The sequence below is a fragment of the Condylura cristata genome, unplaced genomic scaffold, assembly GCF_000260355.1.
Source record: "Condylura cristata isolate star-nosed mole 26May11 unplaced genomic scaffold, ConCri1.0 scaffold00021, whole genome shotgun sequence".
Classification (NCBI taxonomy): Eukaryota; Metazoa; Chordata; class Mammalia; order Eulipotyphla; family Talpidae; genus Condylura; species Condylura cristata.
Window position 1 is genome coordinate 28,821,178 of NW_004567122.1, and position 12,558 is coordinate 28,833,735.

At 41.0% G+C, this 12,558-nt stretch overlaps 1 protein-coding gene across 4 annotated transcripts in view; it reads left to right on the forward strand.

Moving 5' to 3' along the window:
• The window catches only part of CTNNA1 (catenin (cadherin-associated protein), alpha 1, 102kDa), a 305,980-nt gene that overhangs the window by 271,292 nt on the left and 22,130 nt on the right, over nucleotides 1–12,558 (forward strand). For all 4 annotated transcript variants that reach the window (XM_004686781.2, XM_012727837.1, XM_012727839.1 and 1 more), the window contains one exon: nucleotides 6,418–6,510. In XM_004686781.2, the coding sequence (XP_004686838.2) occupies nucleotides 6,418–6,510 (93 nt within the window). The remainder of the gene's footprint in view (nucleotides 1–6,417; nucleotides 6,511–12,558) is intronic.

The window sequence follows — 12,558 nt, forward strand, 5'->3', positions numbered from 1 at the left end:
TCACCCACATCTGCCTTAACCAGTCCAGGGTCAGGAAACAAGCCCGGTTTCTTCATCACATGCTTGCTGCTCCATGTGGCTTCCTTAGGTCTCCTCCTTCTCCATCCAGCTTCCTTCTCTTCTCCTTCTTCTCTCCTCAGCTTCTCTCCTTTTTCTCTGCTCAGCTCCACCCTTCTTCTGGATGGGACAGGGAACCTGGAACTTCCCTTTTTCCTAGAGACCACCCTGTTACAAATCATCAGTCTCCTCACTCTGCCTCTGGTGAATCCTCTCACCATCCCTGCACCTCTGGCCGGAACCTCAGTTCTGTATGCATAAATAAATCTTAAATAAATATTATCACTGCTTTTCTAAACCCTTGTGATAAAATTTGGGGAAAGGAGGCCTTTTTGTACCCTCCTTGAGTGAAGTGTTAGCTTTTCCCTTTTCAGTGTGGCTTTTCCTAATATACTTTTTTTTTTTTTTTAAATGGATATTGCCTTTTGACTGACCCAGGTCTCTATAGGCACCTTCCTGAGGTGCCTGTCTTTGTGAAGGCACCCACCTTACGGCATTGACCTATTAAAAACTCAGAGTCTGATCTCAGAATGGCACAACTACCATTTCCTTCCTAACCATAACCAGGTGTAAACACTGCTTTCAGTGCTTGCTTACTTCTCCGAATTTTGCCTTTCTCATTGCTATGCTAACCTGTGATAATTTCCCTTAATTACTTACCTGCCTTGTAAAAGCAGACACGCCAAACATTGTTTATTATTTATTATTAATTACCACAAACCAACCATCTTAATGATGTAGTTAAATGGTTTGTACTTTATTTACAGAACGGTTGCACCATTGCCACAGTCAAATTAGAATTTTTCTACCACACATTCATTTTTTTTTGTGGGCTTTTTTGTTCCTTTTAATCAGAAAACCAATGTAAGGTGGCTGCTCTATTCCTTCATTATTTCTGCTGTGAGCTTGGAAGTAATTGGAAGAATTTCTTGACTGGCTCTAAAATTTATATGGCACGTAGTTGGAAAATTTCATTTTATATTTGACAGACTTGGATGTTTGAGTTGTTACTTTGTTCTTTTTGAGAGCTCATACTCAAGCCTTTTATTCCCCTCGCCCCCCAAACAAACTTTTAAAAAAGATTTATTTATTTATGCATACAGAACTGGGGCACAGGCCAGAGGTGCTGGGGTGGGTGAAAGGATTCACTAGAGACAGAGTGGAGAGCAGAACAGACAGATTACTGAAATACATCACTGAGGAGACCACCCTGTTACAATTCATCAGTCTCCTCACTCTGCCTCTGGTGAATCCTTTCACCACCCCTGCACCTCTGGCTGGAACCTCAGTTCTGTATAAATGAATGAATCAATCAATCAATCTCATTCAATTTCAGTATCTGTCTCATTCCTGGTAGCTTCTCTAGAACTACTGCCTTCACCGTGAAACTCCATGAGGTTGCCCAGTTCAAACTTGGGCTTCTTCAGCATTTTTACTTTCCTAACAAAGACATCATGGAGTGAGTAGGTAGCTCACAAGCCTTTCTTGCCTTCCTCATTGCTGTCTGGAATCAATTTATTGATCACCTCTTTTAAGTCATGTGTCTGCACTTCTTAGGCCATGATTTCCATCATATTTCAGACCCACTGGTGCTGGGCATAACAGGTCTTCCAAATCTGATTGTTATTTTTTATTTTTATTTTCTAAAAGATTCATTTATTTATGCATACAGAGCTGGGGTACAGGCCAGAGGTGCAGGGGTGGTGAGAGGCTTCACCAGAGACAGAGTGGGGAGCAGAACAGGCAGACTGATGAAGTACACTGCTGAGGGGACAGCAGGCAGGTCAGGAGAGGTCTGCCACGCCATGGGGTCACCTCTGGGGCAAGCGGGGATTGAACTCATGTGGAAGTGGCTTTAGCTTCTCAGTGCTGTGCTTTAACCCGCTGCGCCACCAGGGAGGGCCGATTTTTTATTTTTTTAAAGTAAAACAGCACAGAAAAGATGATGCAAATAACCACCATTAATCCTGACGTCAACATGTGCTTCAGTCACAGTCTGCCATTTTTTGACCATAGAGCATTTTGAAACACTTGTACATCCTTAGATTTTTTTTTTTTTTTTCACATTTAGGATTTCTCCTCTCAAGTATGGGCACCAGAGTTTTCCACCACCAAAGTTCCCAGGGTCCTCCACCAAGCCTGCTGTGCATGCCTCAGACTCCTCTTCCCCGCTTGCCTCAGCTCTGGGGTCAGCTTTCAAGAGTCATTTTTAAAGTTTGTCTCATCCTTTGTTTAGTTCCTCTATATTCCACATATAAGTGAAACTGTCAGTATTTTATCTTTTCCCTTCTGGCTCACTTCACTGAGAATAACCCTTTCCAGTTCCAGCTATGTTGCCATAAATGGGATGAGTTTATGTTTTTTGATCACTGACTGGTATTCTATTGTGTACAAATACTGCTTATCTTCATGATCAACTCATTTGTCTTAGGGCATGTAGGTTTCTGTGTTTTGGTGATTTTAAATAGTGCTGCTATAAATGTAAGAGTGCAGGTTTCCTTTCAAATTAGTCATGTTTTTGTGCTCTTTGGATAGATGCCTAGGATTAGAATTGCTGGATCATATGGTACAAGGATTTTTGGTATTTTGAGGAATTCCATGCTACTTTCCATAGGGATCATGGAGCACATTTATCCATACCATGAAAGTTGGGCAGTTTTGTCCTGAACGTCCTCAGAAATTAGCTTGATGTTTAGAAATGCAACATCATCATTCTGAGCATCAGCATGGCTCACTTCAAAAAATCAGGCCCCTTGGCTATCAGCCGCAGTTTTGGTTCCTTGAGTTCCTAGTGTTTTTCCAGTATTTATTATTTTGAGCATTACTGGTGCTTTCACATCATACCAATATTTCTTAGCAAATGGATCAACCACTTTCTTCTTAGCTCCCTTTTTGTCACTTTTTGTAGGTGCTTTGTTGCCTGCTGCTGTGAAGCTCTGCAGAGGGCTCTGAACTCTAGAGGCCTCACTGAAAGTGACGCAGGCCTTGAGCTTCAGCCTTACTGCTTTCTGTTTAGGTCATTGTGGTGCTACCTTGACTTAAGGGCTCTCTTTTCTCTGGTTTCCAGTGTTTAATTCATACAAGTATGTGCTCTTATGGGAGTAGGTCCTAAATTTATTACCAAGAATAAAGAGAAATCACTTGTCAGTGTAGTATACCAGCCAGGTATAAAACCAAGAACGGGTGCTGGTGGAGTGGGAAATAACTTCTTGACTGAAACAAATGTAAACTTTATTTAAAGACATCAACACACCAATAATAGTGAAAAAAAAATTCTCATAATAGGATATATTCCCTCACACAACTTCATTTCATCTAAATAAAGAAAATCTGGAGTGCATGATAAGAGCTTTCCTCAATGTCTGAAATTTTTTTCTGTCATGTGTTGATGTCTTATTTGTTGCTCTGCCACCACCTGACAGATAATTTTTTCCTTCACAGCACATATTGTTACTGGGCCTCTACTGAAACCAGCAAGATCTCCGGGCCTTTTGTTGTTGTTGTTAATTTAAGTCAGGGAGTTGGAGGATTCCTGCAATGTTTGTTTTTGCAAACCCCCAAATTAACATGGAATAGGCAGATCTAGTGAAAAGAGGCCATATGATTTCAAGGCTAGTGTTCATTGTATCACTGTTAACCTAACTCTTGGATTAGCAGGAATCAGAGATATTTAATACAGTTACTGTGGAGGCAAAAACAAAATTTTTTCCAGAACAGATATGAAGATTGCACATCACTACGCAAAGTCTTAGTTCTGCCAGATTGTCTGTGGAAATTTGTTGCTCAGTATTTTTAACTCAAACTTCAGATTCTTCAACTTCAGTATTAACTGCTATCTCAGTTTTAAAAGCCCCAGAAGGAGGTATATAGGAAGCCCCTGCACTCCATCCCCTTCTTTAGCTTTCGCTGTCACAGTCAAGGCTGGCAGGAGTAAATGAGGTTAGTCTCTCTGAGGCATGGTTGAGCTGTTGTATTTGCACATTTGTCATTGTTAGAAGTGAGTAGCCCTGTCCCTGGAGGGTGAATTGAAGCTCATTCATCCAGAGAAGACGGGTAGTGACAAGAGCCTGCTTCCTTCTCCCAGGCCAGGCAGGGTGACCTCCTGAATCTGTCAGTTTCCTTTTAGAACATCAGTAGAGCAGTACATCAGAAACACCTTTTTTCACTATATATATTTAATTTATTTGCATATATTTTAGATTAGGTGTAGTCCCCATAGAATTCCCACCATCATTTTCCCCCCGCACCCTTGTGCTTTTCCCACTCAAATCAGTGCCCCTCATAATGCCTCTGATTTATAGTTGCCTGATTATTTTTGTTTAGTTTTGCTGTGGTTTTTTTTTTTAATTGTTAATATTTTTTCCCCCTGATCCCTTATTTGGTTCCTCTGTAAGTGAAGCCATCTGATATTTTTCTTTTCCCTGCTGACTTATTTCACTGAGTATAATCCCTTCTAGCTCCATCCATGTTGTTGTGAACGGCAGTATGTTTTTCTGAATAGTTTTCCATTAAGAAACACTTTTAAGTAATGTTTTAAAATAAGGACCTTTGGTTTTACTAGGATTTGAATCAGAAAGCTGGAAAATTTACAGAAATCGGCCATTTCAGTCTTTGCCACACACCTCTCTCATGTTTGTTCTCTTGTATATAATAATCTGCTTCAGCCTTTTAAATTTTTTGGGGGGGTTACATATTGTAAAAATTGGGAGGATATAAATTGAAATATAATTTTGTATTTGTAGTATCTAGAGAGGGAGGTAGAAACACAATGATAAATCTTAAATCTGTAATGTGACCCCCTGAATGGGTAGGAGTGAGGGGCCTGATTACCTGGGGTTTTTGTTAGCCCCAAACTGCTAATTTGTGATCAATCTCAACTTTATACTTGCTTTCCCAACCCCCTTCTTAAGGCAGTGTAGTATTAGAAATTGTAAACTCATGAACACATCTAATTTAAGCTGGCTCCTTAACATCATAAATGCACCTTTAGGAGTTTTTTTTTTTTGATTCTGTGTTACAAAGGTTAGCGTAGTCATTAATTGGAAATCTACATCCATCTCTAGATTGTCATCACAAAGAGAAATTCCTGTTTGACATCAGAACATAGAGATTGCAAACTTCAGGAATGTATAAATGCTACTTTTTAATGTGACTTTGAAGGTACCTTAACATTAAAGATCTGACTTAATATTTAATTTCCTTACATTTTTTATGTTTAATTGCCTATTAGTTCTTCAGTTTCACCTTGTGTAGGCATTGCAGGAATCTGATAGCAGTCTTAGAGAAAGCTGACAATCCTTAACTCTAATACTGCCAACAACAGCCATAATGTTATATAATCTTTTTGTGCATTTGTGTGCTTAAGTTGGGTGGAGGAGTGAAGCTAAAGGTTATTGCCATTGCCCTTGTTTACTCTGGCATTTAAATTCCCAGAAAGTGCTTTGATATTCAACTGCCTACGCCTTTATCATTCATAACTCAATTTGCAACTCTGAGAAGGATATGTCTCAGCACCTTGCCTTTAGTTGGTCTCTGGTATTGTTAATGCAGTTGGCAAGCAACCGATAAGTGATCACAGCCCTAGCAGTCTCTACAGAGTAACATTCTCAGCACAGCTAGGGCTTCCGCAGAGGAAGTATAACTTGGAAAGATTGTTTCTGACCACACGATCAGTGTCGTTGAGATAGCTGGATGGGGAGGTAAATATTTCAGTGGGGATGAAGCTACTCTGCTCACTCCTGAGTCAGTGTTTAGAGAACGAAGTTGAAGAACAGCTTTGCTCTGGACTGTGGAGGCAGCGTCCCTGTTTTCTATTTCTGATGCGGATGGCCTTGGGTTCATTTTGATGTGCCTTAGTGCTGTTTTTTATTTGAAAAATAGCCTTATGTTCAACTAAGCCAATCTTGGCTTAAAGTAAGTACCACTCACCTTTAAAGTGAGAATAGCAGTTTAGAATTCAGATTTCCTTCCTGCAAGAATAGCTACAAAGTACAATTTTTATTCCAGGATTCCAATAATTCCTTCCTGAGGAACTTAGTTTTTCTTATGTTATACCCACACCAGGAGAAATTCCTTTTGAGGCAGGTTAAAGGCTATGTAAAGCTATAGGCCCTGGGATTGTTCAGGGTTGTGTTACCAACTTCAGTGACCCATGTTATGAATCTGTATGACTTCCTTAGCAGAACTAAAAAAAATTGTCCTCACATGTAGGCAGCAATCTGTAAGAAGTAAAACACAGCTAATGCTCTTGTCATTTGTTCTTTAAAAGGTTGGGGTGGGGATGGTATGTAAATATTTATTTCCTTTGCAATCAAAAGAGAAAATTTTCAAAGGTCTTTTCTATGGTGTTCCTTCTTATAGGTTGCCAACTTGGCTTGCTCTATCTCAAACAATGAAGAAGGTGTAAAACTTGTTCGAATGTCTGCAAGCCAACTTGAAGCTCTCTGTCCACAGGTAAAGTACAACAGCCATTGTTTAAAGTACCACCAAACTGTATTTTGCTAGAATGGAGATGTTTATTTTGTTAGTTTTGTTTTTAGTATCTTAGATGTCTTAGGGACAGAACAGTTCACTGATGCAGAGTACATAAAGCCTGGAGAAAGTTGTATTTAGTTTCAAGTCACATTTCCACGTAAATAACCCCCTGCCCTTCATTAAAAATGCAGTGTCCCCCTGACGGTAAGTGGCTGGTGGACAGTGGCCACATCACTTGGCCTACACTCAGCCTGAGGAGGGCCATCTGCAACATGTGCCAGTCTGCCAGCACTGATTAGTTACCCTGCACAATTAGAAGAAAAGAGATACCTTCCTACAGTTCATCTCAGTGCCCAGTAGTTTGGTCTCTGTGTTGGAAGGGACAAGGTACAAGAGCTCGAACCTTCAGTCTGTAATATCCTGAAGTGGACTTAAGACATGGGTATTATTGATAGTGTGATTCAGTCAGATACTGAAGGAAGAGCTGAAAACTTTTCTCCATTTATAACGGCACATTGGAAAACTGATGATTAGGTTAAGTATCTCTGAGATTCTAGAAAGACTTGCAGGCCTGCAGAACAGTAATGGCTTTGTTAGAGTCTGCCTGCCTCCTGCAAGGGATCTGTGCTGGATGTCCTGGTGCTCCTTGCCGTTCCTTACTCACAGGGGTTTCTGAGTGCTGTTTCAGTAGAATAGGCTACCTCACGACTTTCCCAGTAGAGAACATTCCTAAACATACTTTGAGGAGTTACATTTTTCTCTTTCTAAATGTCCTGCCATATGGCAGTGGCCATGGATAAAGGGGAATAGAACAAAGGAACTGAGTAAAAGTCCAGTTATTAACTTGTGATCCTGACTAGTGCACGGGTTGGTTTGGATGTTTTTTCTGGTTTTCGACCATGTGGTTTAGTTTGCCAATGAGAGTTGCTTTGTTTAAATATTATTATGTAGGACCAGTTGTGAGTTCACATTATCTAATAGACATTTCCCCAGCTCTGAATCAGTTGTGAAGTCTGCTAGTGATCAGTAATTGTGTTGATGAAAATAAAAGATCAAATCACCTCCAGAAGTTCATGGATAACCAAATTGTACACAAAATTTAGAGCAAATTTCTAAAGATTGGGCATTCTTAAGTTTGCCATTTTGCCCTATCAGCACTTTGTTTTTAATGTCTTTGGCTCTCCACTTGGTTTTGAAATGCTTGAAAGCAACAATGCTTTCACATATAGGCTGAAACAGATGGTAACATACGCTGATCACACCTACCAAGAGTATTTATATAGATGATTTTAAAACCTTGGGGCGGGGGAGGGGAAGGCTCCCAGGGAGAGCTTCGCACTTCCCAGGGGAAGTAATGGTGTGCAGCAGGGCCTTGTTGTAAAGGTCTGGGTTGCAATGAGAATGCATTGTTTCTCCTAAAATGCATTGTTTCTCCTAATAGAACAGACCTCAAAGGGGACTTAGCTTTGACCAGTGATTAGATCAAACCTGGTATTAGGTACATGTCCTATGTAAAAAGGTGTTTCTCCAGAAGTGGTTGTTCTCACAGATTCTGACCTATGCTCATCCTTCCCTCACACAAACAGGGTGGGGCAGGTACAGTAATGGCAAATGTAGTAGGCATCTGCAAGTAATGAAATTGAGAAAGCCTTTCATTATTTTAAAGAGAAGTCAGCAATTTAGATTTTTTCTGTTAAGCGTCCATTTCAAATAATTGGAATAGAAAGTTTTGAAATCCAATGGGTTGTAGAAACCAAACTTCTTTGGGAACTGTATCCAGCCTACCCTGGCTGGCCCATGTCTTTTATACTCAGAGGAGCTCCCCCCTTTTTTTTTTTTTTTTAAAGATTTATTTATTTGTGTATACAGAACTGGGGTACAGGCCAGAGGCTCAGGGGCGGCGAGAGGCTTCACCAGAGACAGAGTGGGGAGCAGAACAGGCAGATCGATGAAGTATACTGCTAAGGGGAGCAGCGGGCGGGTCAGGAGAGGTCTGCCGCGCCATGTGGTCACCTCCGGGGCAGGCGGGAATCGAACTCATGCGGAAGCGGCTTTAGATTCTCAGTGCTGTGCTTTAACCCGCTGCGCCACCAGGGAGGGCCAGGAGCTCCCCTTTTAAGGTAGCTGATGACCCTCCCTCTGAGAAAGAGGAATAATACTTACTAGGTGTTTTGGGGATGTGTTTGTCCTTCATTGAGGCAGCTGTGGTTAGGCAGCTCTGGTCCCTCTGTTAGTGTCTTTTTGTACCTCTTGCCTGGGACTAGTTTTCTGTGGCCTCATCTGCAGTTTGGAATTGTCCCCTAGACCTCATAGTTCTTTCTGGAGGGGAGAGATGGTAGATTAGCTAGAGCTTCTAGAGGAATTTTCCTCCTCATTTTTCAGTAACCAACAGCAAATTAAGTTTTGGAAACAGGAAATTCTGTTCTAAAGTACCAACATTTTAGCAGTTAAGCAATTTCAACTTCAAATATTTTTTGAAATACTGCAGTTGAGTTAAGGAAGTAACCTGGAAGTGGTCTGGTATTGCTGGGGAGGGGTGCAAGTGCCCATGATTTTTTAAACCTTGACTGAGAGAAGTATGTCAGCTATCTCCACATAGCCTTTTGCTTTGTGCCTACACCATGTCCTACTTCATCATAAGGACCTGCCTCCATTGGAGTAGAGGCCAAGCCTTACACACTATTTTTTTAAAAGATTTATTTATGCATATAGAACTGGGGTACAGGCCAGAGGTGCAGGGGCAGTGAGAAGAATCACCAGAGAGAGTAGTAGAGTAGAACAGGCAGATCGACAAAGTACACTGCTGGGGAGAGCAGTGGGCAAGACAGGAGAGGTCTGCTGTGCCATGTGGGTCACCTCCACAGCCAGGGATCAAACTCTCACTGAAGCAGCTGTGGCTCACTTGTGGTGCTGCACTGTTAACCAGCTGCACCATCAGGAAGGGCCCAAACACTTTTTTTAAACAAGGATTAAAAAAACAACAACAACAGATTTTGGGGAAGGATCTGAAGCTGTACCCATATGTCCCTGGCATTGTGTTACGTATTGGTGTGCCCAAATCTTAGGCTGTGGTAGCTGCTTCAAAAATTTCAGTTTTTCATTTCATTTGGTGCTGGCCAGGGGAAAAAAGAAAAGCAAAAAGGGGAAGCAAAAAGCAAAATCTTGCCAACAGTAGATTTCTGACAATTCAGTCTTTAAATTTGGAGAAGGGAGGGCATCTTGGAGATGATCTCACTGAATATTTTATTTTTCTTAGTTCATTATGTGAGAATGAGCATTATACATTTAAGGTAATACAAATCTGGCATTTTAATAATTCATATAGCCTGGTTTAATGCATGACCTTTCTTGGAAATCTATACAAGGGTAAGTTAAGTATTTGAAACCGTTGCTTATCTACATTTCTTTTCCTTTTTGTACTTTTCACTAGCTAATTTGAAAAATTACTTAAGCAGTTATTCTTTCTTCTGCCTCCTTAGATTTATCTTCCATATTGCTTCTTTAGTTGTGCTGTGGGAATGCTGATCATTTTCATGGCTGACAGGCTTGACAAGCACCAAATAAGCCAGACCAGACAGGCCTGACCTCTGGGTGGTTAGAAAATATATAGCTCTTACAGGAATGTCCGAAGCATAGGCTGGGTAGCCTATGGCCTCAGCTCTCGTTCATCTGTTATTTCACAATCATAGAACTATCTTTGAATCACCTCATTTTGTCACCTTTCATATTCTCTCATCTTTTCATACAAAGCAATTTCACAGAAGAACTTGAGGATGCCGCTGATTTTTATCTTGCCATTTTGAGGTGAAGGGGAAAGAGAAAAGTGAGGGCTTTGAGCCTCAGCCACTGGAAGGAAAGAGTTGTCCTTTATTTCGATAGGGAAGTATGGTTAGGGGGAAGAAATAAAGAGCTCCATTTTGAATGTGTTTGTTTTGTAATGCCTACTAGGCATGTAAGATAAAAAATCAAGTTGGCAGGGAAGAGGTGAAAATGAGATTCATTAGCACTTACATGGGGCTTAAACCATGAGCATGGGTGAGATCAGCAATGCAGTGAGCATACCTAGAGCAGAGGCCTAGGAATTAAACCTGGGATTCTCTGATACTAAGTCTGGGGAGAAGATGAGTGTGCATCATGGGAGGTTGGGACAGGGTTAGTAAGACCAGAAGGGTACCAGAAGCTGTATTACTACAGAAAACAAGTAGAAAAGGTATACGAACAATTATTCATGTCAGATGGTTGTAGAACATGAACTGAGAATTGAACCTTGATTTAAGCAACCTGTAGAAGTTACAAGTAACCTTGGGCAACAGAAGAATTTTAAGTAAAGTTTAGGAGAGACAGATTTGGCTGAGTAGGTCCAAGAGAGAAGAAAGAAATCGAGGATAGCAATTTGATAGCTCTTTGAAGTTTTGTATAAGGACTATAGAGACATGGTGCATGTTGGATTGAAAATGGTTTTTGTTTTTTACTTTTAGTTAAAAAGTATGAGAGCATGCCTTTATGCTGATGGAGATAATCCAGGAGAGAGGATTATTTTGACAGTACACAGTAGAAAGGGGAGATTACCAGAACAGTGGAGCAGAGGAGAGGGAGTACAGAGGTTGGTCCAGAACGGGCACATAGAAAGGAGCGATAGGAACAGCCCGCGTTAAAAAGGGGTGAGACAGAGTGCCACCAGCCAGGCACAGATGCAGGCTGATGGGCAATGTGACACTCATGATCTTACTTAAATAGGAAGCAGAGTTAACAGCTGAGAGTGAAGATTCTGGTAGAGTTGTTAGAAGTTTGAGAAGGTATGAAACACTTAACTACAGAGTACAGAGGAGAGGAAGAGAATGACTGAAACAAGAAGCTGTATTTCCTTTCATTGTCTCCAAACTATGAGTCCAGTTGAAGTTGATTGAAAACAAGGCATAGGTTCTGTTGGGAACAAGAAATCAAGTCTTTCATTTTGAGTATGTTTAATTATTTTAGTTTTAAAGATTTATATATGCATACAGAACTGGGGTACAGGCCAGAGGTACAGGGGCAGTAAGAGGACTTACCAGAGTGGGGAGCAGAACAGGCAGATGGTGAAGTATACTGCTGAGGGGGTGAGCAGAGGCCAAGACAGGAGAGGTCTGCTGTGCTATGCGGGTCAGCTCCCTGGCCTGGTATTGGGCTCTAACTGAAGTGGCTGTGCTTTAAAACCCATTGTGCCACCAGGGAGGGCCCTAGATATGGTTGTTTTTAAATACCTGAGAGATCTGAGTAAAGCTGGTAGGTATGTAGCTGGAATATGATTTAGGCGATTGATTAAATGGTGTAGGTAGGAGATGATGGAATAGTTGGCAGATTGGTGCTATGTGAAATCATGATGCTAGATGAAATTTCTCACAGGTAGGAGGGTTGCAGAAGGAAGGGACAAAGTGGCAGAGGTTTGAACCTTGAGGAACCCCAACATTGTGGAAGAAGCAAGACAGAAAACAGCCAGAAAGGTAGCAGTAAAACAACTCACAGAACGATTTGACCGACTCCAGCATCAGGCCTGATGAAGTTTCATCAGTCAGCAGTGGCGAGGAGCTCAGCCTGATAACATCATGCCAAACTGTGAGAGGCTCCCGCCTTCCCCTCTGTGGTCAGAACAGGACTGGGATGTCCCACTCAAGGTTGACTAGAGCTAGTTTTAGTCAGCAGTAGCATTTTAAAAGTTGTTATTTAGTACTGTGTTGTCTTGGGGGTCTTTGCAGATTTAATGAACAACAACAACAAAACACTAATTTGCATTTTTTGATTGTGAGACTAAACTCACCCCCCCCCCCCCCGTTGATTCTTAGCAGTTCTCCTTCTATAAACTGTCACTGTATTTTTCCAGTTTTTCTAGTAGGATATTGATGTTCTCTTACTGATTTACTTAACACTATGTATTTATCTGTAATATATACTCACACATATATCACATATATAGATGTAATCTATATGTAAGTAATCTAGTCAGACTTATAAATTAACTTCTGTTATTTGGAAATAAAGAATTTTCTAAGA